The sequence below is a fragment of the Chiloscyllium punctatum genome, chromosome 2 (genome assembly GCF_047496795.1).
Source record: "Chiloscyllium punctatum isolate Juve2018m chromosome 2, sChiPun1.3, whole genome shotgun sequence".
In the NCBI taxonomy this organism is placed as follows: domain Eukaryota; kingdom Metazoa; phylum Chordata; class Chondrichthyes; order Orectolobiformes; family Hemiscylliidae; genus Chiloscyllium; species Chiloscyllium punctatum.
In genome coordinates this window covers 15687064-15714511 of record NC_092740.1, presented here as the reverse complement: position 1 = coordinate 15714511, position 27448 = coordinate 15687064, and the positions used below count along the sequence as shown (strand labels likewise).

Below are 27448 nucleotides of genomic sequence, written 5' to 3'. Positions count from 1 at the left end.
TAAAACCCTATTCCTTGGTAGCATAAAGCAGAGTATGAAAAATCCAGCCACAGGGAAAATTTGACTCTTCAAAGCCCTATTACTTAGTCAGGTTAGTCATTCAGTCATTACAGTGGTGTGAAGCAGGGGAGGATCTTCCTCCCACTCTGCCAAGGACATGCAGGTCCTTGGCCTCCTCCATCGCCAGATCCTGACCACACAACACCTGAAGGAAGAGCGCCTCATCTTCCGCCTAGGAACCCTCCAACCACACGAAGATGAATGTCGATTTCTCCAGCTTCCTCATTTCCCCTCCCCCCACCTTATCTCAGTCTCAACCCCCAGGTTCAGCACCGCCCTCTTGACCTGCAATCATCTTCCTGACCTCTCCGCCCCACCCTCTCTCTGGTCTATCACCCTCACCTCCTCCACCAATCGTATTTCCAGCACCCCTCCCCCAAATTCCCTCCTCCCTAACTTTTATCTCAGCCCGTATGGCACACCAGCCTCATTCCTGGAGGGCTCATGCCCGAAACGTCAATTCTCCTGCTCCTCTAATGCTGCCTGGCCTGCTGTGTTTTTCCAGCACCACATTTTTCAACTCTGGTCTCCAGCATCTGCAGTCCTCACTTTCTCCTAGGTGAGTGAGCTTGTGTACATCTCAACTCAACTCCTATCTTTCGCCAAGTAAATTTTGGAGCCACTTATACACAGAAGAAAATTCTCCTCTAAGCCCAATTCTCTCAATAAACTATTCTGACAGCATCTTGGGTTCTCTATTGGTTTTGAGTTTACTTTACAAGTATTTTTACAGAATTCTTAGTGTGGAAATAGGCCATTCGGCCCAACAAGTCCACAGTGACCTGCTGAAGAGCATCCCGCCCAGAGCCAACACCCTACCCTATTCCTGTATTTTCCTTGGCTAATACACCTAACCTACACATCCCTGAATACTGTGGGTAGTTAAGCATGTCTAATTCACCTAACGTGCCCAGCGGAAACCCAAGACCACCGGAGAGAACATGTAAACTCCGCACAGAAAGGTCCAGAGGGTGGAATCAAACCCTTGTCCCTGGTGCTGTGAGGCAGCAGTGTTAGCCACTCAGCCATCATGCCGCCCCAAATTAAATAGGATGAGAGACGTGGAAACATTCAACTCAAACAATCCTTGCTAGCATTTATGCTCTGCTCAAGCATCATGTTATTCTTCTCAGCTACCCCCATCACGTTCCTTCTCCCTATTCTTAAACATGTCCTGACTACCTACAAATACACCTTACAGTACTACAGAGTACCACTTTCTGAGCACTGTTCCACTGTTGATCTGTGAACTGGACTTCTTTGTGACTATTCATACTGATGGCCTGTCATTTTGCTTTTCTCCACAAATGGAAAAAACAGCCTCTATTCTAACAAAACATCCAATGATTTTAAAGGTCACTCCAAGGCCATTCCTCAACCTTCATCATATCCTTATAGCTACAACCATGTGTACTCAAATAAGCTTCTTTAAAAACAAACTTGATCAATTTTGACATGACCTACACACCACTAAAAACACCCAAACTAATATTTCAGAAATTCCACACAACACACCAAATACATTGCAACTCTAACTTTACTCTTAGCACTTATGACCAAAGATTTCACAGTAGTTATGCAACATAAATATAGTTAAACAATGCAACAAGAACACACTGTTTATCAGGGTCATTACCATGCGTAACAGCTTTCCGGCCACTGGCCATGATCCCATCACACAGTTGGATAATTTTGGGAATTCCAATGATTGGCTTGGAGTGATAGCGCTCATATGACAGCAACACCAGGAAGAAAAATATGTTTGGAATGATGGCCTCGGATTCCCTAGCAAAATTGCAACAGATAACAGTTAGTAAACAAGTGATAAACGGTGCAAGCAATTATGCAGGAGGGCAATGAGACCAAAGACACAATTAGAAATTTGAGAAAAGTCACTATGATGACAGATGCAACAGTTATAAGCTGCTAAAACTGCCACTGACTATGGTTGGAACTCACCGAAACTGGCCCACCTCAATGTATTCAAACTGCTTCAGAACAAACCCAATGAATACCTACAAGAGAAATGAAATCCAACTGGATCATAGAATTATGCAGAATTTACAGCATTTAAGCAAATCATTCCATCCATCTGTTCCATAGTAGTGTTTATAAGTCACAAGAGTGCCCTATCATCCTTCACCTTATTTCAATTTTCTCATGTTTGTCTCGTCTCCCTGAAATGAATCTTTGCTGTTCACCTTATGAAACCCAACAATCCCACAGTGCTGGTAGAAAGGGAGCTCAAGATTTTGACCCAGTGCCATTAAGCAATAGGTACAGTTCCATGTTAGGATGCTGTCTGGCTTGGAGAGGAACTTGCAAATGGTGGTGCTCCATGTATTTGCTGTCACAGTCCTGCCAGGAAATACATGTGGAGATGTAAGGTGATACTGAAGGAGATTAGGTGAAGTCCTGTAGTGTATCAACAAAGTGGTATACACTGCTGTCACTGTGCATTGATGGTTCAGGGAGAGAATGTTGAATGGGCTGCCAATAAAATGGCATGTTTTGTTTTGGATGGAATCTATGGAACTCTAACCCCAGCACGGTTTCTCATTGCGAAGGAGGAGGATTAGAAAGATTGGCAAATTCCAAATCATTTTCTAGATTGAAAAACAGCAAAACTTACAAAACATATTTGTAATAAATTAAACGCTGAGTGTCAATGGAACATAACATTCAGGTCCTTCAGACATGAACCAAGATGGCAACGGAATTTTACTACGAACTCCATTTAGCTACCTCTACTCCTGAACTAAAAGATGATTCATAATATTGGGGTGGGGTAATTGTGATAGCATTGAGTTATTGCTGAACAATATTCTGTAGATCGTGAAACTCAGAATTGTGCTTTGCAACCTAGGAGGTGATAAATATTTGGAATATTTAAAAATAACTCTGGTTGCCTTTAACGAACATTGCTGACCACCTTTAACTGCTTTTGCCGAGATAGGCTACAGGTTTCAGAACCTGAAGCAAGTACCAACCTGATCAGAATCAAGTAGACAGTAGTTCACCCTGAGTTGTACCAGCTGAGCCAACAAGTCAAGCACTTGTCTCTGCAGATGGACTGAAGTAGTTGTGGTGTACTGCTTCAAGGCCTTGATGACCAAAGGCTCAAAAAGTCGGATGTAGTTGTGTATGGCGTTCTACAATGCAGAAAGATACAGAAAAATCAGGTTGAGAACATGCCGAGGCAATCCGGACAAGCAAATCAACTGTCAGTGTGAGGAAAATGTAGCACATTCTACACAAATTAGCAGAAGATGGCTTGCTCACTTGCTGGAAATTTTGACCAAGCCAACAAAACCTAATGCTGCTCTTCAAACAGTGCAACAGATCCTCCAACACTGACCGAATTCACGCCCAACGCCTTTGGCCACGAGGAACATTTCAACAAACTAGGTAAAACTGACAGGCTAGACTATAAATAAATAAAATGGTGCACTTTCATACAGCATTGCTGTCTTGTTTCAAATAACTATTAAATTATTTTATCTTAGGATTATTTTCATATGTACAGCCAAATAGAATACTTTGGATACAGTACAATAAATTTGGGTTCAGGCGTATGGTAAGTCTAGCCTACCCGAGGGGAACAGGGGACTTTCAGTCGACAGTTGTCAAAGCTCTTCACTGTTGACTGTTATTCGACTTTTCTATTCACTATCATCCAATAACTGCATCATCCTTCTGTCATGCAATTACCAGAAAGCAAAGTGGATGGATGCCCTTCATCTAACATTTTTATCGTCTAATGGATCATATATACATAACTAATATGGGTCACAAGAGAATGAACTCACATGGAGAACATCAACAGAATGCCAAATGGATTCCTGGATGCAGAAAGATTCAACATTATATTAACTCCCAATTTCACACAACCTCTCCCCAGCCAGTTCAGTGCAGCTTTCATTCAGACCCTGCCACACACACCCCAACTCAAAGCCGCATTCTCTCTCCTCCCAGCTCAAAGTCACATTCTTTCGTTCCTCAACTCCACATTTTGCATTTTTTTGAAACTACAGTTGGGTTTCAAATATTGTTCTAAAACTACATTTGCTTTGTTACCAGATCTTTGTACCAGATCACCATGGCTCACCCAATTAACTCACCCATTCCTATAAAAAAGTTATGTACACTTCGATGGAACAGGAAGTACCTTATCAGCTCGATGCCTGGTTACATTTGTCAGGTTGACCTTTAGTTGTGAAGAAACTTTCTGCAGCACATCAAACCATCTGAAACATAAAATAAACAATTAGAATTCACTAACCTCTAATGATTTAGTACATTAAATGTTATTTTTCTTTTTAGAAGAATCAGTTTGAAATGACTTTACATTAAACTGTTCACATTACAAAACTTCTATGTAGGACTACAAAAGACCTTCAGCTCAATTTATCAATGCTGGTGTTTTTGTTCTATTTGAGAATCCCTTCACCTTTTCTTAACCATGTCAGAATCCGCTCTTTTCTTTATTGTATGGCTATCCACCTCTCTTTTAAACATGTGTACTTTTTACTTCAGTTAGTCCCTTTCTGACTCCCAATCACTACTCTGTAGAAATGTAGGTTGTTCCAAATTTCTATTGGATTTCTTGCTAAATATCTGCACCTCCTTTTGGTTTCATTGTATTCTTTTCGATCTAGTTAGTTATAAGAGTAATTGAAATACAAATATCAAGGATCTTATGACGAAGTGATAGAGTCCCTTCACTGAGTGGGGAGACTCAGGTTCAAGGTATAGGTGCTGATTGCCAGGCCAGCATTCCTAAGTATCCTCCTTGAACCATCAGGACACCCACAATGCTGTCAGACGGGAAGTTTCAGGACTCTGAATCAGAAACAGCAAAGGAACAGTGATACGGCTGTAGGTCAGGATCATGTGCACTGTGGAGGGGAATTTATAGATGATGGCGTTTCCACTCGTCTGTACCCTTTGTTCTAAAAAGGTGGAAGGTGATGTTGAAGGAGGTTTTAAGACTAAGAAATAGGAACAAGAGTAGGGCATTCTCCCCCTTGAGCCTGTTCCCACATTCAACAGCACCATGGCTGATCCAACATTCCACACATTCACCTTCCTGCTTTTCCCCATAACCCTTGATCTCCCTGTTAATACGAATCTATTTCGGCCTTAAATATACACAAGCTCACTGTGGCAAGGAGTTCCAAAGACACAACCTTCTGAAAGAAGGAATTCCTCTGTATTAAATTAGCACCCCTTTATTCTGAGGGGGCATGAGGGCTCTCACATGAGGGGAAATAGTCTCACACCATTTTCCCTGCCAAGTTTAACAAATTACTGCAGGGCATCTGTGGATGGTACACACTGCTTCCACTGTAGATAATGGGAAATTCTGCAATGGTTCATTGGCATTACCTCAAGGACGGATAGCCATATTCTCTTTTGACACGAATGTTAGTTCACACGCATTGGGTTGTTGCTCAATGCTTTTTGCATTTGGACATGGACTGCTTAAGTATCAGAGGAATCAATAAAATTACTGAACATAGTGTAACCATTACATGAATGACTATCTTATTCTTTTAACCTCTAATTCTGGTCTTTACTGCAAGTAGAAACATCCTTGCGAGGCCTAACCTATCAAAAGCTCCTCATAATTTTAAACTGTCAAAGCACCCCTTAGTCCTGCAGTCACAGAGGTTGGTAGCACAGAAAACCACCCTTCAGCCCATCAAATCTGTGCAGGTAAAAACAAGTACTTAACTATTCTAATCCCATTTTCCAGCACTTGGCCCATAGCCTTGTATGCCTTGGATCCCAAATGTACATCTAAATACTTCTTTAATAGAGTCATAGAATTGTACAGCATGGAAAGAGACCCCTCCACCCAATTCTCACATTCCAGTTAGATATCCTAAACTAATCTACTCCCATTTGCCAGCATTTGGCCCATATCCCTCTAAAGCCCTCCCATGCATATACCCATCCAGATGCCTTTTAGATGTTGTGATTGCACCCATCTCCACAACTACCTCTGGCAGCTCATTCCACATACGCACCACTATCTATATGAAAAAAACGGTCCCCTCCAGTTCCTTTTAAATCTTTCCCCTCTCACCTGAAACCCATACTCTCTAGTTTTGGACTCCCCTACCTTGGTTGTGGGGGGGGGGCATTGGCTATTCACACTATGCATGCCTCCCGTGACTTTATAAACTTCCAGGTTACCCCTTGGCCTCCAACGCTCCAGGGAAAAAAGCCTCAACCTATTCAGCCTCTCAATAGCTCAAACCCTCCAACCCTGGCAACATCCTTGTAAATCTTTTCGGAACCCTTTCAAGTTTCACAACATCTTTCTAACAGAAGGCCAGAATTGCATTTAAGATTCCAAAAGTGGCCTAACCAATGTTGTGTACAGCCGCAACATGACCTCCCAACTCCTGTACTCAATACTCTGACCAATAAAGGAAAGCATACCAAACACCTTCTTCACTATCCTATCTACCTGCGACTCCACTTTCAAGGAGCTATGAACCTGCATTCCAAGGTCTCTTTGTTCAGCAACATTCCCTAGGACCTTACTTATACCAACACTCCCTTATACCATTAAATGTATAAGTCCTGCTAAGATTTGCTTTCCCAAAATGCAGCACTTCACATTTATCTGAATTAAGCTCCATCTGCCACTCCTCAGCCCATTGGCCCATCTGATCAAGATCCCATTGTAATCTGAGGTAACCTTCTTCGCTGTCCACTACACCTCCAATTTTGGTGTCGTCTGCAAATTTACTAACTATATCTCCCACATTCACATCCAAATCATACATATAAATGACGAAAAGTAGTGGACCCAGCACTGATCCCTGTGGCACTCCACTGGTCACAGGCCTCCAGTCTGAAAAACAACCCTCCACCAACACCCTCAGTTTTCAACCTTCAAGCCAGTTCTGTATCCAAATGGCTAGCTCTCCCTGTATTCCATGAGATCTAACCTTGCTAGCCAGTCTCCCATGGGGAACCTTGATGAATGCCTTACTGAAGTCCATATAGATCACATCCACCATTCTGCCCTAATCAATCCTCTTTGCTACTTCAAAAAACTCAATCAAGCACATGAGACATACTTTCCCATGCACAAAGCCATGTTGACTATCCCTGATCAGTCCCTGTCTTTCCAAATATATGTGCGTCCTGTCCCTCAGGATTCCCTCCAATAACTTGTCCACCACCGATGTCAGGCTCACCGGTCTACAGTTCCCTGGCTTGTCCTTGCCACCTTTCTTATATAGTGGCACCACATTAGCCGACCTCCAATTCGCACCTCACCCGCAACTATCAAAAAGTTAAATAACTCAGCAAGGGGCCCAGCAATCATTTCCCTAGCTTTCCACAGAGTTCTAGGGTACACCTAATCAGGTCTTGGGGATTTATCCACCTTTATGCATTTCAAGGCATCCAGCACTACTACCACTGTAATATGGACATTTTTTAAGATGTCACCATCTATTTCCCCATATTCTATATCTTCCACGTCCTTCTCCACAGTAAACACCAATGGAAAATACTCGTTTAGTATCTCTCCCATCTCCTGCGGCTCCACACAAAGGTTGCCTTGCTGATCTTTGAGAAGCTGTATTCTCTCCCGAGTTACACTTTTGTCCTTAAATTTTATTTTTTTATTAAAAATCCCTTTGGATTCTCCTTAACCCTATTTGCCAAAGCTATGTCTGGTTTTGGCCCTCCTGATTTCCCTCTGAAGTATACTCCTACTGCCTTTATACTCTAAGGATTCACTCGATCTATCCCGTCTATACCTGACATAAGCTTCCTTCTTTTTCTTAATCAAAATCTCAATTTCTCTAGTCATCCAGCATTTCCTCCACCAACCAGCCTTTCCTGAAGCTGCCCATTTTCCAGCTGTCCCTTTACCTGAGAACATCAGGCACCAATCAGCTTTTGAAAGTTCTTAGGTAAAAACAAGGACTGCAGATGCTGGAAACTAGAGGTTTCTTCTAGGAGAAAGTGAGGACTGCAGATGCTAGAAATCAGAGCTGAAAGTGTGCTGCTGGAAAAGCGCATGTCAGACAACATCCAAGGAGCAGGAGAATAGATGTTTCGGGCATGAGCCCTTCTTCAGGCTCTAAACCTTCTTGTGCATCTAAACCCTTAACACTATGGCAGTCACGGTCTATGTTTGGAAAGTTAAAATCCCCTACCATAACCACCCTATTATTCTTACAGATAGCTGAAATCTCCTTACAAATTTGTTTCTCAATTTCCCGCTATTGGGGTCTACAATACAATCCCAATAAGGTGATCATCCCTTTCTTATTTCTCAGTTCCACCCAAATAACTTCCCTGGATGTATTTCCAGGAACATCCTCCCTAAGGACAGCTGTAACGCTGTCCCTGATTAAAAAGGCCACTCCCCCTCCTCTCTGGTCTCCCTTTCTATCCTTCCTGTTGCATTTATATTAAGCTGCCAGTCCTGTCCATCCTAAGCCATGTTTCTGTAATTGCTATGATATCCCAGTCCCATGTTCCTAACCACACCGAGTTCATCTGCCTTTCATGTTAGGCATCTTGCATTCAAATAAATGCAGTTTAATTTATCAGTCCTACCTTATTCTCTGCTTTGTCCCTGCCTGCCTGTCCTGACTGTTTGACTCGCTTCTTTTCTCAACTGTACCAGTCTCAGATTGAACTCTTCCCTCATTATTTCCCTGGTCACACCTCGCCACCTTACTAGTTTAAATCTTCCTGAGCAACTCTAGCAAGTCTCCCTGCCAGTATATTATTCCCCTTCCAATTCAGGTGTAATTCATCCTTCTTGTACAGGTATTCTTCACAAGTACTTGGTAATTTTCATGGATTCTACCACTCCTCTAGATATCTTTTTTATAATATGGAAATCAGAACTGCACATAGCATCTGTCAAATGTAGACTGATCAAACCTCTAAGCAGGTTTTGCATCACTTTGCTGCACAATCGATACGATGCCTCACCCAGATGTGTCCTGCTCAGGTTCAGCTTGGACCATGTTCCTTAGACTGGCATCAGCTAGCGCCTGGGTGAAGTGGGTATATGGTGCCATGAAACAGTAGTGGTATAGACCTGGCCGCAAATTGGAAGAGCCCAAGCGCTGCACCTTTCCTTGAGATTTGTTGGGATTGGAAGAGGAGCCATCATATTGCGATGCTAGATTTGTTCCAAACAGCGTCTTCAACAACTGGAGATCAAAGATTTCAGTATTAAACACATACAAATGAGAACCACAAAAAAAGACAAGAACGTTGAGCAAATGGGTTGAACAGTGAGCAAAAAGCACATTTGGTATAGGGGACAGATAAAGAGCACAGTTTGATTATTTAAGGTTCAAAATTACCCTAATTGGGAATTATTTCTTTCATTTTCATACCAAGGTCTGGTATTTTATTCGAGGCGCAGTGGTCACTGGTGTAAGAGTACCCAAGTCAACAAGATTTCTTTTTATTCATTCACAGATGTGGGGCCAGCAGTTATTATCCATCTCTCGTTTTAATTTAAACAAATCTGAGTATTAATGAAAAATAGGTTTTCTGTCAAAGTTTTACATCTTTCATCATCAGGATAGGCACACGAATGTTAAAAATCAAAGGTAAGCATAATTCATATTGCACGAGAAAAGGGGCACTGAATTTGGGCAGTTTGGTTCTGATTGGTTGAGATGTTGTGATGGCCAATGCACAAAGAAACTATTCCTCCCCCATGTCTGTTTATACAAAAAAAAAAGTGCAATGTCTGGACATATCCCTTTTGCCTGGAAAGGAAAGATCTCTGCATGTGAACATATATATAGCTTCTAAAGAATAGCTTCTAAAGAAAGTATAAGACCAACTGAAACTGGTTGTCTGAGCAATTCTTAGCACAGTTGGGATTATTCAGTAAGTGTTGCCTAATCATGGAAACATGTCTAACACCAAGCATAGAGTTGTTGTTATGCGAGATGTTTGGGATAAGAGTGGGTGAGGTAGCGAACACTTCATCTTGTAAAAGAACAGGAATATTTGAAACAGAGGGTTAGAGGGGAAAGAGACCAGGCAGAATAGTGTTTAGGTTGTACCATCCAACCTACTCGGCAATAACAGCACCAATATTATAGAGGAGGAAAAAACAAAGCAGAATGCAGTCAGTGAAAGAAGTTTCCTGCCACATAAGCATGCTGTGCAATTCATACAAGAGTGGGTTCAGAAACATGCTTACCTGCTGTACACAGACAGTGGCTGCCATTGGTTCCCTGCAAAAACAGGACTTCAAGTAGCCAAGGATCTCTTCCACACACTGAAATTAGATTTGAAGAAATATTAGGTATTAGACCAGTTTCAGTGACCGCAGATTGTGAGAATGTTAAAAACACACATGTAGCATGGAGTTCATTTTATTAAAACAATTAAAACATAGCTGTCACACCTGTAAGTGTATCAGTTAAAATTGTATTTGATAAGTAACGCAACAGCAAAGCTTAATGGATAAGCTCAAACAAATCTTCAAGTTCTACACAAGTCACATAGTCAAAGAAGTGAAGAAAAGGGCTGATTCAACTCAAGGAAAGATCTTTTGTTTCAATGGTATTACAGACTGGGACGCAACTAGCCTTTATAGTAAAGACTGTAAAACTGCTACATGCAATGAAGTAGCAATGAAATGAGATGAGAATAGGAATCCTCTTCAGCAGCCACTGTTGACAAATAAGATGATCGATGGATAACCTGTCTTAAGCTTCAAGGAGTGTAAAGAGTAAAAAAAAAGCATGAGAAGTCCCACCCACCTTTATTTCCAACTATTAGCACAACTTTCTCCCTCTGCTTTCCAGTGCAATTTAACTGCACTTAAGGAGAAATTGGTGGAAGTACTGATTTTAGATCTCCAGAACACATTTGATCAAAAACATCACCCTATTTTAATCCCATTTACCAGCACTTACTCAACAGCCTTGAATGATTTGGCACCACAGGTGCATATGAACATCCAACAGTACAGCACAGGAACATGCCCTCAGCACACCATGTCTGTGCCAACCATGATGCTGTTCTAAACTAATCCCATCTGCCTGCACATGATCTGTATCCCTCTGTCTGTTCATGCATCTATCTAATCTAAAATAGTTCTTAAATGTTAAGGGTTTCTGTCTCCACCATTTTATAGACAATCTGTTCCAGACAAATCAATGCTCCCTTTTCATTTTCCCTCCACCAAGGGAGGGAGTTGATTAGTTCACTTGGCTGGACAGCTGGTTTGCGATACAGTGAGACAACAGTGTAGGTACAATTCTTGCACCCACTGGTTACCATGAAGGATTCTCCTTCTCAATCATACTCCATACCCACACACACACACACACACACACACTCTGGTCTGGTAAGACTGTGGCAACACAAGTTCTCTGATCTGGTAATGTGACAACTTTACCTTTACCATCAAGAGGAAAAGTTCCTTCCTGTCTAGTCTATTTGATGCTCCTCAATTTTATACAGCTTAATCACATCCCCAGTTTCCTCTGTTCCATGGAGAGCAACCTGGTTAAACAATCACCCTTCATAAACTCTCCAGCTCAGGCTGCACCTTGGTAAATCTCCTGTGCAACCTCTCCAGTGCAATCTCATCCCCCCCCCCCTCGAGAAAGTGGATTCCAGAACTGCCACATTATGCTCGCTGTGACTTAACCAACATTTTATACAGTTCCAGCGTCACCGCCACATTTTTAAACACTTAACTCACAAAGACAAGTACCCCACATGCCTTCTTAACCACTCCATCTACCTGTCCCACTACCTAAAGGGACAGCAGACATGCATACCAAGGTCACTCTGATCCTCAGTACTCTGGATCCTATTCTTGCCTTTTTGCCCTCCGTAAGTGCATCACCTCACACTTATCCAGAATGAATTACAGCCCGTCTGACTAGCCCGTTAATATATTCCTGTCATCCAAGGCTGTCCTCCTCACTATTTATTACACCACAAATTTCTGTATTGGACTCTCTTGTACATCCTGCTACGAACTGGCTTAAAAAGCTCTCCTAGGTACATTTTAAGAATACTGAGCAACCCAGTTTGCTCCTCTCTCAACCATGTCTCAGTGGCAACTATGATATCATACTCCATGTTTTAATTTGTGCTCTCATCCCATGGGCCTTGTTCAGATTTCAAATACCATTCAATCTTGCCAAACTACCTAGATTAGATTACTTAGTGTGGAAACAGGCCCTTTGGCCCAACAAGTCCACACCGACCCGCCGAAGGGCAACCCACCCATTCCCCTACATTTACCCCTTTACCTAACACTACGGGCAATTTAGCATGACCATTTCACCTAACCTGCACATCTTTGGACTGTGGGAGGAAACCAGAGCACCCGGAGAAAACCCACGCAGACACGGGGAGAATGTGCAAACTCCACACAGTCAGTCAGTCACCTGAGTCAGGAATTGAACCCAGGTCTCTGGTGCTGTGAGGCAGCAGTGCTAACCAGTGTGCCACTGTGCCGCCTTGGGCTTTATTTGGCCTATAATTTCTATGCATTCCTGACTCACTCCAATTTTGTTAATTTTCTTGTTGACCAGATGTGACAAGCATTATGTCACGAAGACCAATGTCAGAGTTTTAAATTTAGAATTTGTACAAGTTGGGTGAAGGAAAGCAAAATAAGATTGTCAAATTTGATGACGACACAGAGATAGAAAGTATCTTATGAGGAGGACATGAGGTTCCAAAGAGACATAAATAGCTTAACTAATTGGATATACATCTGGTAAATGGAGTATAATATGAAGAAAGTTAAATCGTTCCATTTCTATTCTTGCCAAAATGGACAAGTGGCGAGAGGTTGCTCAGTTCAAGGGTGCAGATGGATCTGGGAGTCCAAGCACAGTACTGCAAAAATCTGGCATGAAAATACAGCATGCAGCTAGGAAAGTTAATAGAATGTTAATAGAATCGTTTATGGCATGACAAATTTAATACAAAAATATGCAGTTATACATGACACTGGTAAGACCACATCTGAGTACTTTGTACAGTATTGGTCTACTTCTGTATGGATGGATATAAATCCAGTGGAAGCAAACTAGAGGTGGTTTGCTGGATTAATACCTGGAAAGGGCAAATGGTCAGAGGAGGATAAGTTGGCAGGTGTGTGTGGAAAGAATGTTTCCTCTTGTGGGAGATACAAGACCGAGGATGACTATTTTTAAAAAATTAAAAAGTGCACCCATTCAAGACAGGGATGAGATTTTCTTTCCTCACAGCTGTTCCTCAAAAGGCAGTGGAAGCAGAGTCTGAAACATTTTAAATTTTAAATCAGAGGTACTTAAGGTCTTGATAAACAAGGCAAGATAATGTTTATCAGACATCGGTGAGAATGCAAATAATCAGCTAAGTAGGTTTCTTATTGAGTGGAGTAGGTTCAAAGAGCTGAACGGCCTACTCCAGCCCATAATTATAGGCTGGCACACATCATGGTTCACCACCTCTATCACTCCATGTGGTAGCAAGCACCACATTACTACTCCTCCCTGGGGGAATAAAGCTTCTCCTGATTTCTTATTGGAACTTTTCATTATATATCTCCCACTTTTGATCTCTACGCAAGTGGAAACATTTTAAGTCAAACCTATCAAAACCCATTGTAACTCGAAGAGCTCTATTAGGTCACTCCCCAGCTTCCCTTCTTAAAAGGAAAAGAATAGCTTCAAATTCTTCAATTAATCCCATTAAGTAAAAGCCTTCAGTTGTACATAGGTCTTAGAAGCAGCATCAGACTCAAAGGACAGAATGGCCTGCTCCTATTTCTAAATCCATTCTTGCAAATGGTTTCTGCACTCTTTTCACAGTCTCCATTTACAGAGATCAGGCAACATACACTAAGACCATCTATAACCAAGGTTCATTGCAGCAGTAACAACTGGTCTACAGAAAACAGGATTACCTTCCCAATGTCTGGCAATGTTGCAATTTCAAGAAGCTGAGATAAAACATCCAAAGCCCCTCGCAAGAAGCTGCCAAACTTCTCGTTAGTGTTCTGAAGGTCCAGAGTAACCTGAAGGGGAAGAAAATGTAATACATATAATTGGACTGTAAAAGTGGAGAGATTTTGTTATAGAAAATAAGGTAATGTATTTTGAGTTCAAAGTCAATAACCAGAGAGTATGAAGTAATTTACTAGTTTCACTTATAACTCAAAGCTGGTGGGCAGATGGAATCTGCATTCTAACAGTGCAGGGTGAATTTCAAGCCCGCTCTCAGGTTGGAATGGTTTTGGTATTATGCTGTGCATTGCCTGCCACTCACTCTTTGATAAACCAGAACATGATCTTGCATTACAGAGCTTAAAAATATAAAACAGCAGCCCTGGGGTAAGACTGGAATTTGCAAATGCAGCTTCAACTGTATACCTAAAATAAACAAAAAGATCCCAATATAGTCATACTTGGGAAAGGAAACCTTTTTCAAACTGAAATCCCTAGACACTAAAGCATTTAGTAGCGGATACCAATGGATTAGTGTTCACCAACTAACCTTTTCTGCATTTCTTCACTGCTCCAATGTTACTTTGGTTGCTTCTTCCTGTTCAATAAGTCTTACTTCCTTTTGAGTAGCTGCATCACATTTGTGAATGTAAGGTCAGGAGGTCCCGAAAGAGCATGAATGTCCATAGGACACTGTCAGCAGAGTGTCAGGAGTTAAGGGCATCCTGGGTTGCTGCCAATATATTTCGAAATGCTTCAATTAGCCTCTCAAACCTGCTCTACTAATCAATAAAACTCAGGCTGATCAGTTTGTATTTCAAATTCCACATTTTCACCTATTCCTGATAAATTTATATTCCTTACCTAATGAGAATCTACCTTTCTCTAATTTAAAGCCAGTGGCCCCACCTCCACCACCTTCTCAAGTAGAACTCGGAAACTGCACAATAGTTTTCCTCATCTGTCATAAAAAGGTAACCTACAATTTTTAAACGCTGCTGCCTACTTTGACTCAGCAACAAGAGGAAACATCTTTTTCACATCCACCATGTCAAGACCATCCACAATCTTATATACTTGAATCAAGTCACCCCTCATTCTATAAACTCCAGTGGCAGCAACCCCCACATTGTTCAACAGTTCTTTATAAAAGGTAACTCACTCATTCCAAATATCAATCTAGTAAATCTGCTCTGAACCACCTCCAAAGCATTTACATCAGTCCTTAAATAAGGTGATCAAAACTGCACATAAGTTATTTGAAGGTATCAGAGCCCTGTATAGTTGAAACATAACATTTTTACTTCAATTTTCAACTGTCTTGTATTAAAAAGGATAACAAACCATTAGTTTTCTTCTTAATTCCATACTGTACCTGCGTACAAAACAATTATATTAGGGTAACTAGATCCCTCAGCAGCTCAGATTTCTGCAGTCAGTCATAGGAACGCACAGCACGGAAACAGACCGATCAGCCCAACACATCCATGCCGACCAGATATCCTAACTTAATCTAGTTCCATTTGCCAGCACTTTGCCCATAAACCTCTAAAACTGTCCTATTCGTATACCCAAATAGATGCCATTTAACTGTTTTAGTTGTACTAGTCTCCACCACTGCCTCTGGCAGCTCATTCGATTCACACAAGACCCTTTGCATGAAGTAGTTGTACCTTAGGTCCCTTTTAAATCTTTCCCTTCACGCCTTAAACCATAAAGGACAAAACAGGAACTCGAGAGAGATCAGGACTCCTCAAAGATCAGTAAGGCAGCCTATGTGTGGAACCGCAGGAGATGGGAGAGATACTAAACAAGTATTTTGCATCAGTATTTACTGTGGAGAAGGACAGTGAAGATACAATGTGGGGAAATAGATAGTCACAACTTGACTCTATATTACAGAGGTGGTGCTGGTTGTCTTAAAATGCATAATGGTGGATAACTTCCCAGGACCTGATCAGGATCACAACTGAGGGAAGTGATTGCTGGGCCTCTTGCTGAGACATTTGTATCATTGATAGTCACAGATGAGGTGCTGGAAGACTGGAGGTTGGCTAACGTGGTGCCACTATTTAAGAAAGGTGGTAAGGACAAGCCAGGAAACTACAGACTAGTGAGCCAGACATGGGTGGTGGGAATCCTGAAGGACGAGTTCTACATGTATTTGGATAGGCAAGGACCGGTTTAGGATCGTCAACATGGCTTTGTGCGTGGGAAATCATGTCTCACAAACTTAATTGAGGAGTTTTGAAGAAGTGAAAGAGGATTGATAAGGGGAGAGAGGTGGCTGTGACCTATACAGATTTTAGTAAAACCTTCAACAAGGTTCCTCATGGTAGACTGATTAGCAAGGTTAGATCATGGCCATGTTAAATTGCCCAAAGTGTTAGGTGCATTAGTCAGGGGTGAATGTAGGGGTATGGTCCTGGGTGAGTTGCTCTTTGGCGGGTCGAAGGGCCTGTTTCCACACTGTAGGGAATCAAATCTAAATCACACCGAATCCAGGGAAAACTAGCCATTTGGATACAGAACTGGCTTGAAGCTAGAAGGCAGAGGGTGGTACTGGCGGGTTGCTTTTCAGACTGGAGGCCTGTGATCAGTGGTGTGCCACAAGGATTGAACATAGAACGTTACAGCACAGTATAGGCCCTTCAGCCCTCAATGTTGCACTGACCTGTGAAACCAATCTGAAGCCCATCTCACCTACACTATTCCATTATCATCCAGGTGTTTATCCAATGACTATTAAATGTCGTTCAAGTTGGAGAGTCTACCACTGTTGCAGGCAAGGCATTCCACACGCTTATTACCCTGACAACTGTCCTATCCTTATCGCCCCTCAATTTAAAGCCATGTCTCCTTGTGCCAGCCATCACCATCAGCAGTAAAAGGCTCTCACTATCCAACCTATCCAATCCTCTGATCATCCTGTATGGCTCTATTAAGTCACCTCTCAACATTCTCCTCTTTAACGAGAGCAGCATCAAGTCTCTCAGCCTTTCTTCACAAGATCTTCCCTGCATACCAGGCAACATCCCAGTAAACATCCTCTGCATCCTTTCCAGTGCTTCCACATCCTTCCTATCATGCAGTGACCAGAACTGTATGCAATACTCCAAATGTGGCCACACCAGAGTTTTGCACAGCTGCAGCATGACCTCATGGCTCCGAAACTCAAACCCTCTATCAATAAAAGCTAACACACCGTACGTCTTCTTAACAACCTGGGTGGCAACTTTCAGGGATCTATGTACATGGACACAGATCTCTGCTCATCCGCACTAACAAGCATCTTACCATTCACCCAGTACTCTGTATTCCTGTTACTCCTTCCAAAGTGAATCACTTCCCACTTTTCCACATTAAACTCCATTTGCCACCTCTCAGCCCAGCTCTACAGCTGATGTATGTCTCTCTGCAACATCCTTCAGCATTGTTCACAACTTCACAGACGGAGTGTCATCCGCAAGTTTACAAACCCATCCTTCTACACGCTCTTCCAGATCATTTATAAAAATGACAAAACAGCAGTACACCACTAGTAAGTGAACTCCACAATGAACATTTCCCATCAACAACCGCCACACACTGCAGCACAGACAAACTTCGAAAAACAGAGAACCACCTATACGACGTATTCAAGAAGAAAGGATACTCAAAAAACAGTGTGCAGATTCCTCAAGAACAAATCACGACAAGCAGACAAAACACAGCCAGAAAGCCTAACCACCTTACCATATATCAAAAAAGTTTCAGAAATGACAGCCAGACTACTGAGACCCCTCGGAATCCGAGTAGCACACAAACCCACCAACACTCTCAAACAAAAACTAACTTAAAAGACCCAGTACAACACATGGACAAAACCAACATCATCTATAAAATTCCATGCAAGGACTGCCACAAACACTACGTCGGACAAACAGGAAGAAAGTTAGCCACCAGGATACATGAACACCAGCTAGCTACAAAAAGACACGACCCCATCTCCCTCATAGCCCTACACACGGATGAAAAAAAACCACCATTTCGACTAGGACAACATATCTATCCTGGGACAGGCTAAGCAAAGACATGCCAGAGAATTTCTAGAGGCCTGGCACTCCAACCACAACGCCATAAACAAACACTTAGATCTAGATGCCATCTATTAACCCCTCAGAAAACAAACAGGAAATGACATCACCACAAACCCCAGGAACCCCATCCAGGAGAAAGATATAAATAGAAAGCAGGAGACAACAGCTTCGCTTCACTTGGAGGTCACCACTGATGATGTTACCTAGCCAGGTAATGAAACGTCTGGATATCAAACCTACAGCTCAGCAAGCAAACCTACACCCTAAACCTCAACCTGAGCTACAAACCTTGCGAAAACCTTGGAGTGCAGGTTCATAGTTCCTTGAAAGTGTATTCTCAAGTAAATAAGATATTGAAGGCAGCGTTTGGTATGCTTTCCTTTATTAATCAGAGCACCAAGTATAGGAGTTGGGAAAAAATCAACGAGGTAAAAACAATGACTGCAGATGCTGGAAACCAGATTCTGGATTAGTGGTGCTGGAAGAGCACAGCAGTTCAGGCAGTATCCAAGTAGCTTTGAAATTGACATTTGGGCAAAAGCCCTTCATCAGGAATAAAGGCAGTGGAGAGATAAGCTAGAGGAGGGTGGGGGTGGGGAGAAAGTAGCATAGAATACAATGGGTGAGTGGGGGAGGGGATGAAGGTGATAGGTCAGGGAGGAGAGGGTGGAGTGGATAGGTGGAGAAGGAGATAGGCAGGTAGGACAAGTCCGGACAAGTCAAGGGGACAGTGCTGAGCTGGAAGTTTAGAACTAGGGTGAGGTGGGGGAAGGGGGAAATGAGGAAACTGTTGAAGTCCACATTGATGCCTTGGGGTTGAAGTGTTCCGAGGCGGAAGATGAGGCGTTCTTCCTCCAGGCGTCTGGTGGTGAGGGAGCAGCGGTGAAGGAGGCCCAGGACCTCCATGTCCTCGGCAGAGTGGGAGGGGGAGTTGAAATGTTGGGCCACGGGGCGGTGTGGTTGATTGGTGCGGGTGTCCCAGAGATGTTCCCTAAAGCGCTCTGCTAGGAGGTGCCCAGTCTCCCCAATGTAGAGGAGACCACATCGGGAGCGACGGATACAATAAATGATATTAGTGGATGTGCAAGTAAAACTTTGATGGATGTGGAAGGCTTCTTTAGGGCCTTGGATAGAGGTGAGGGAGGAGGTGTGGGCGCAGGTTTTACAGTTCCTGCGGTGGCAGGGGAAAGTGCCAGGATTGGAGGGTGGGTTGTTTGGGGGCGTGGACCCTGACCTTTGAGGAGGTGGAGGGCATGGGTGGTGGCTCGAATGTATATGGGGAGTTCCTGGACTAGGGGGGAATAGGACAGTGTCGAGGTAGGTCGAGATGAGTTCAGTGGGGCAGGAGCATGCTGAGACAATGGGTCGGCCAGGGTGGTCCCCCCTAGTCCAGGAACTCCCCACATACGTTCGAGACACCACCCACGCCCTCCACCTCCTCCAAGACCTCCATTTCCCTGGCCCCCAACACCTCATCTTCACCATGGATATCCAATCCCTCTACACCTCCATCAGCCATGACCAGGACCTCCAAGCCCTCCGTTTTTTCCTCTCCAGACATCCCCAACAGTACCCTTCCACCAACACTCATTTGTTTGGCCGAACTGGTCCTCACCCTTAACAATTTCTCCTTTGAATCCTCCCACTTCCACCAGACCAAAGGGGTAGCCATGGGCACCCGTATGGGCCCCAGCTATGCCTGTCTCTTTGTTGGCTACGTAGAGCAGTTGATCTTCCGTAATTACACCGGTACCACTCCCCACCTCTTCCTCCGCTACATTGATGACTGCATTGGTGCCACCTCGTGCTCCCACGAGGAAGTTGAGCAATTCATCAACTTCACCAACACATTCCACCCTGACCTTAAATTTACCTGGACCATCTGACACCTCACTCCCCTTCCTGGACCTCTCCATCTCCATTAATGACGACCAACTTGACACTGACATTTTTTACAAACCCACCGACTCCCACAGCTACCTGGATTACACCTCTTCCCATCCTACCTCTTGCAAAAATGCTATCCCGTATTCCCAATTCCTCCGCCTCTGCCGGATCTGCTCCCAGGAGGACCAGTTCCACCACAGAACACACCAGATGGCCTCCTTCTTTAGAGACCGCAATTTCCCTTCCCACGTAGTTAAAGATGCCCTCCAACGCATCTCGTCTACATCCCGCACCTCCGCCCTCAGACCCCACCCCTCCAACAAGGACAGAACGCCCCTGGTGCTCACCTTCCACCCTACCAACCTTCGCATAAACCAAATCATCCTCCGACATTTCCACCACCTCCAAACAGACCCCACTACCAGGGATATATTTCCCTTTCTGCCTTCCGCAAAGACCGTTCCCTCCCGACTACCTGGTCAGGTCCACGCCCCCAAACAACCCACCCTCCAATCCTGGCACTTCCCCCTGCCACCGCAGGAACTGTAAAACCTGCGCCCACACCTCCTCCCTCACCTCTATCCAAGGCCCTAAAAGGAGCCTTCCACATCCAAAGTTTTACTTGCACATCCACTATCATTTATTGTATCCGTTGCTCCCGATGCGGTCTCCTCTACATTGGGGACACTGGACGCCTCCTAGCAGAGCGCTTTAGGGAACATCTCTGGGACACCCGGACCAATCAACCACACCGCCCCGTGGCCCAACATTTCAACTCCCCCTCCCACTCTGCCGAGGACATGGAGGTCCTGGGCCTCCTTCACCGCCGCTCCCTCACCACCAGATGCCTGGAGAAAGAACACCTCATCTTCCGCCTCGGAACACTTCAACCCCAGGGCATCAATGTGGACTTCAACAGGTTCCTCATTTCCCCCTTCCCCCACCTCACCCTAGTTCTAAACTTCCAGCTCAGTAACTGTCCCCTTGACTTGTCCGGACTTGTCCTACCTGCCTATCTTCTTTTCCACCTATCCACTCCACCCTCTCCTCCCTGACCTTCATCCCCTCCCCCACTCACCCACTGTACTCTATGCTACTTTCTCCCCACCCCCACCCTCCTCTAGCTTATCTCTCCATGCTTCAGGCTCACTGCCTTTATTCCTGATGAAGGGCTTTTGCCCGAAACGTCGATTTCGAAGCTACTTGGATGCTGCCTGAACTGCTGTGCTCTTCCAGCACCACTAATCCAGAAATAGGAGTTAGGAAGTCATGTTGCTGTTGTACAGGTCATTGGTTGGGCCACTTTTTGAATATTACATGCAATTCTCATCGCCCTGCTATAGGAATGATGTTGTGAAACTTGAAAGGATTCAGAAAAGACTTAAGAATATTGCTAGGGTTGGAGAGTTTGAGCTCGATGAAGAGTCTGAATAGGCTGAGGTTGTTTCCCCTAGAGTAACAGAGGCTATGGGGTTACCTTGAAGAGTTTATAAAATAAGGGGCATGGATAGGGTAAATAGACAAGGTATTTTCTCTGGTTTGGGAGAGTTCAGAACTAGAGGGTATAGGTTTCATTCTCAGTCAAGTAATAATCTGCTTTTTTTCTTGCTGCCAAAGTAAACTTCGTCACATTACTCTCCAATTGCCAGATTTTTTTGCCCACTCATCCACAAATGCCTTACATCCTAGAAACATTAAAAACAGAAGGGCCATTCAGCCCTTCAAACCTGCTTTGCCATTCAGTATGATTATGGCTGATCATTCAACTCTGTACCCTATGATCTCTATAGCCCTGAGAATAATATCTAATGCTTTATTGAAAACATGCAATGTTTTGCCTCAACTGCTTTCTGTGGCAGAGAATTCCACAGGCTCACCATTCTGGGTGAAGAAGTGTTTCATCTCAATTCAACATGACCTGCCCCATATCCTTCGACTGTGACCCCTCATTCTGGACTCCCCAATCATCAACATCTTTCTTGTGCTTGCCCTGTTTGGTTCTGTTAGAATTTGATAGGCTTCATTCTTCTAAACATTTGTGACTAGTCCTAATTGATCCAGTTTATCCTTGTATGTTGTTATCCTGCCATTACCAGGAATCAGTATAACAAACCTTTCGTGAACTCCCTCCAAAGTCAAAGCGTTCTCAGATCAGGAAGCCAAACTGTGCATAATACTCCAGGTGTGGCCTCACCAATTGCAACAAGACATCCCCGCTCCTGTACTTGAAACGTCGTGCTCTGAAGGCCAACCCCCACACTATTTGTACTCTTCACAGTCTACTGCACCCACATGCTTACTATCAGTGACTGATGTAAGAGGACAGTCTGCTCTCGTTGCACCTTCTCCATCAATCTCTAGAACTATAATGATCCGCCTTCCCATTTACGTTCCTACTTTGCTTTGTACTGCCTGCAAATTTAACTCCCATTCCTTTGCTACCCTCATCTAAGGTCATTGATATAAATATTAAAAAATTTGATATCGTCCAAGGAGAAAAATACCGACTTAGGCATTCCTTGGTTTTTGTCAGCCAGCGAATCTTATCAGCATGCTAATACTTTAGTCTTAGATCATGAACTCCTACTTTACACTATAACCGTTCATGTGGAACCTTGTCAAATCACTTTGAAAAAAACATCTACAAGACACCCCAAACTTAGTTCACAGCACATGCTCCTCTTTCAAAAGAACTCCAATAAATAGGCTTTTGCAAAATTACTGCCCAGCCACTGAGTAATCTTGCAATTATGTATGTTGAGTATAACTGAGGAAAAGAAAATGACATTTTGTCAACAATTTTTGTCTTACATTTAGCAGGACATTTGCAAGAAAACTAACATTACATTTTTAGACTGTAGAGAAGGGTGCTGATTGGTAGAGGCATTGCCATAGAGAATACCCTAGTAAGAATGACAGTTAACTGTCAAGCTTGGTTTAAATTTCAGCCAGGTATGTTGACTCTGATCGGTCATGGCTTTGCCCTGAGAAATGAACCAGAGAATAGTTGTCACAGATTAGATTACATTCCCTACAATGTGGAAACAGGCCCTTTGGCCCAACCAGTCTACACCAACCCTCCGAAGAGTAACCCACCAGACCCATTTCCCTCTGACTAATGCACCTAACATTATGGGCAATTTAGCATGGCTAATTTACCTGACCTGCACAGCTTTGGACTGTGGGAGGAAACCGGAGCACCCGGAGGAAACCCACGCAGACATAAGGAGAATGTGCAAACTCCACACAGACAGTCACTCCTATTTATTGGAGTTCTTTGAAAGAGGAGCATCTGCTGTGAACTAAGTTTGGGGTGTCTTGTAGATTTTTTTTCAAAGTCATTTGACAAGGTTCCACGTGAACGGCTATAGTGTAAAGTAGGAGTTCATGATCTAAGACTAAAGTATTAGCATGCTAATAAGATTCGCTGGGAATCAAACCTGGGACCCTGGTGCTGAGAGGCAGCAGTGTTAACCACTGAGCCACTGCGCCATATTCTCTTAAGTTAAACTGGCTATTCTCAAACATGCATTTGACATGACTTTGAAAATTACCTATAGAATCAGCTTAAGTAGACATTACAATTCCTGGTAACTCCAATCAGAGTCTTTCACCAATGATTTTAAATCTACGATCGACAATTATTCACCCACCTGTGAAAAAGGGCATTTGGAAAAGTCAAAGGAGTAGGAGCTGCTCTGATAGAGTCAAGGTTAGAGTGGTGCAAGAAAAGTACAGCAGGTCTGGCAGCATCCGAGGAGCCAGACAAATCGACGTTTCGGGCAAATGCCCTTCATCAGGAAGGGCTCCTGCCCGAAACAATCGATTTTCCGGCTCCTCAGATGCTGCCTGGCCTGCTGTGCTTTTCCAGCATCCCTTTAACCTTGACTCTGATCTTCAGCATCTGCAGTCCTCACCTTTTGCCGAGCTGCTCTTATAGACACCTGACATAGTCACAACAAACCATTTGTCTTCCTTCTGTTTTGTGTTAAATCAACTCAGCCTTATCTGATCCCAAAAGAATACAGACTTTTCCAACTCTTCTTCATAACTGAAGCTCCTTTCCCTGATATCATCCTGGCTCTCTAAGGCTTGAGAAGCAAAGCACAGATTTTCCACAAAATCAAAGTGTTGCTTTAGGAATTCAACCACTGCCACCTCTATTTTTGTTTTGGACATTTAAAACTCATACAAAAAATATTTACTTCCGCTCCAAATAGGATTCGAATTGGACATGAAACAATAACACAGTTTCAAACTCCACAGAAGCTACATGACCCGAGTTTTTCAGGCACTTCATTTTTATTCCTGATTTCCAACATCAACTGTATTTTACTTTTATAAAAATAAGGGTATCAATCATACCCAGAATAGACAAACAGACCAGCGGAACCTTCTATGACACTAAATTACTTGTTATGTGAAATTACATTAGGAGTAGGAGGTGTGGGGATAAAAACAGTCCATTTGTATTGGTACCTTGTAGTTTGCATATGTTGCCTTCAAGACATCATGCAACTTCAGATACGGAGGCAGGTGATAAAAACTGCCAAGCGAGGTGGACTTGCTGGTTGGTGCAGCTCCAACAGCATCTGTAGGCCTGGCAGCTGCAAATAGAATAAATAACACAGAAAAACAATAAGCAAACATTTTTTAAAAATCCCTCTCCTGGTTATAGCAGGAGAACCAAGCAGCAGAGGACACTTTTGTTTTAAAGACAGCCTTTTTTTCCATTTATTCATGGGAAGTGGGTGTCACTAGCTTGATCACATTTATTGACATCTCCAATGCCCTGGAAGTGGTAGCAAGCTATAATTTGTAATCACTACAGCCCCAGGGGCTTAGAGAAACCCACAATGCAGTCAGCAAGAGACTTCCAGGATTGTGACCAAGCTACTGCAAAGAAATGGTCAGTTAGGATGCTGTGTGGTTTGGAGGGGAACCTGTAGCAAGTGATATCCACTTGCATGTAGTGCCCTCTTTTTTTCTAGGTGGTACAGGTCGCAGGTTTCAAAGGTGCTGTTGATGGAGCTAGCATTGCATCTTGCAGATAGTACAAACTGCGACCACTGTCTGTCAGTGATGCAGGAAGTGAATGGCATGCTAATCAAGTGGTATAATGCGTCATGGATGATGATAAACTTCTGGACTCCTACTGCAGCTGCACACATCCAGGCAAGTGAAGAGTATTCCATCACGCTCCTGACTTGTGCCTTGTTGATGGTGGACAGAAATTGGAGAGATTGGAGGCAAATTGCTCAGAGAAGTGCACAACCTCCACCTGTAGCCATAATATTTATCTGCCTAATCCAGTTTATGGTAATCCCCAGGATGTTGATCGTGGGGTGCTCAGCAATGATAATGCAATTGAACAAATATGGGCAATGATCTGATTCTCTCTTGCAGATACAGTTATGACCAAAACTACCAATTCAGAGTACCCCATGACCTGTTCTCTACAGAAAACCTACTTCTCTCAAGTCTGCCCTACTCTCACTGCCCATTCCAAATCATGTCTCCATGTTTCCTTGGCTGCACATTAAACCTGTCCAAAAATATGTCAAGTTCTCTCTGCTAATTATTCCACATGGCAGTGTGCTCCACATTCTCACCATGTTTTGTCAAAAAAAAACTGCTTACTCTTTGTTTTATTTGATCTATTAGTAGCTATCAAGCTTACGTCTCTTAACTTTGCACTTAGACAGAACGAACTAACATCACCATATCAAACCATTGCACAAATCTAAAAATCATTTATTAGACCTTGAGTTGCTTTGCCAGGACCTTAAACACAAAGCCCCAGTCTGCCTAATCAAACTGAAGCATTCAATTCCAAATAGTCTCAGAAAGCGTTCCTATTCTTTCTTTCCCCTGAAAGGTGAGGCAGAGCTGGCATCTGCCTGCAGCACACGTCACTCTTGTGACCTTGTACATTTGTGTTTGGCACACTCTCCATCCAAAACTGCTGCAAGAACCTTTTTTTAATTAAATGGATAAACACCGATAATGTTGCTAAAACTCAGCTTTTCATTATCAAAGTATCAATCCTACTAATTTAAGGTGCGAAATTCACTAAGATTGTCCGTTCCTCATCCACAAATTCTCCTCAGAGAATTGTAGAAAATGAATAAATCTGACAAAGCTTGACAAGCGTATAGCCCTAAACTGAAAGCAAAATGCCGCAGATCTTGAAAAACTAGAATGCACACCCCTCCATGAAGAAAAATGATCTAGTCATCAGAGTCGTGTTTGTGGGACCTTACTACATACAGATTAACTGCTGCATTTTCCTACAGTACACCAGTAACTGCACTGCAAACAAAACATTTCATTGCCTGTAAGGTGCTTTGGAGTATCCTGAGCTTTTGAAAGGCGTTAGAAGATGATGGTAATCTAGCATTCATGGCCCCTGAACTAATAACCCATAGGCCAAAGCTAATGCTCTGTGACATGGGTTCAAATCTCACCATGGTAACTGGTAGAATTTAAATTCAACTAATAAATCTGGAATTAAAAATCTAACCTCAGTAATGGTGACGAGCTGCACTGGTCATAAAAACCCAATTATTTATTAAGTTCGGGAAAGGAATTGGCTGTCCTCACCTGGTCTGGCTGATGGACTCAATTGCTCTTGAAAATTACCCAGCAAAGCACTCAACTTCAAAGGCAATTGGACGTGGGTAATTACTGCTGACCTTACTGATGACAGCCAGATTCCACAGCAGAATTTTTAAAAAACACAAGCTCTGTCCTTTAAACTTTCCAACTGATAGCCATTGCCCAACACTTCGAGACAGACATACATCTTTTCTCACCTGGGTTGGATTCAGTAATTTTCTTTGGACTCATTGGTGCAGTTGCCTGCTCTGCTGACTCCCTCTCCTTTCCCTTGCGTCTGATTGGGCTGAGGGACGGCGTATTGGCAAGTGAAGGGAGAGTTGCCTGAGAAGTAAAACACATTGAAGCAGTAGCACAAAAGTCAATGCTCAAGTTGAGATAAATTGCATTTTATGAAGGTAACAGTGCACTTTTCTACAAAGTTATCACAATCACTGCAAGATTATAAACAATTATTAGGCTCTGTAATCCAAAACTTGTTTTCCTGTCTGAATTTTAAAACATAGAATTAACTTCAAATGTTTATAGTACCTTGTAACCCAAATGTTTCCAAGTTATCTAGTTGTGTAAAGGCTTTATGGCAAAGCTAATTGTGAAATCATACTGTCAATTGAGGTTTAATTGTACAATCGAATCATGTTGCATTAAGCACTGTAGAAGCAGTTTCAAATTAACATTGTGAAAGGAATCAGATATATACTTCAAAAAGAAATTCTGGATAATAAGCAGAGTAGATAAAGGATGTGGAAGTAGTAGAGTGTATAAAGGATGACTTGAATAGCTCTTATGATGTGCCAGTATTAGGTCACCTTCTGTGCTGTAAGG

At 43.0% G+C, this 27448-nt stretch overlaps 1 protein-coding gene across 14 annotated transcripts in view; it reads right to left on the bottom strand.

The window, feature by feature from the left end:
• htt (huntingtin) overlaps positions 1 to 27448 on the bottom strand; it is a 264314-nt gene that overhangs the window by 86988 nt on the left and 149878 nt on the right. For all 14 annotated transcript variants that reach the window (XM_072594050.1, XM_072594086.1, XM_072594068.1 and 11 more), the window contains 9 exons: positions 26821 to 26947; positions 24485 to 24612; positions 14000 to 14110; positions 10277 to 10354; positions 9040 to 9263; positions 4229 to 4307; positions 3051 to 3212; positions 2020 to 2075; positions 1697 to 1845 (listed from right to left, as the gene is read on the bottom strand). In XM_072594050.1, the coding sequence (XP_072450151.1) occupies positions 1697 to 1845; positions 2020 to 2075; positions 3051 to 3212; positions 4229 to 4307; positions 9040 to 9263; positions 10277 to 10354; positions 14000 to 14110; positions 24485 to 24612; positions 26821 to 26947 (1114 nt within the window). The remainder of the gene's footprint in view (positions 1 to 1696; positions 1846 to 2019; positions 2076 to 3050; positions 3213 to 4228; positions 4308 to 9039; positions 9264 to 10276; positions 10355 to 13999; positions 14111 to 24484; positions 24613 to 26820; positions 26948 to 27448) is intronic.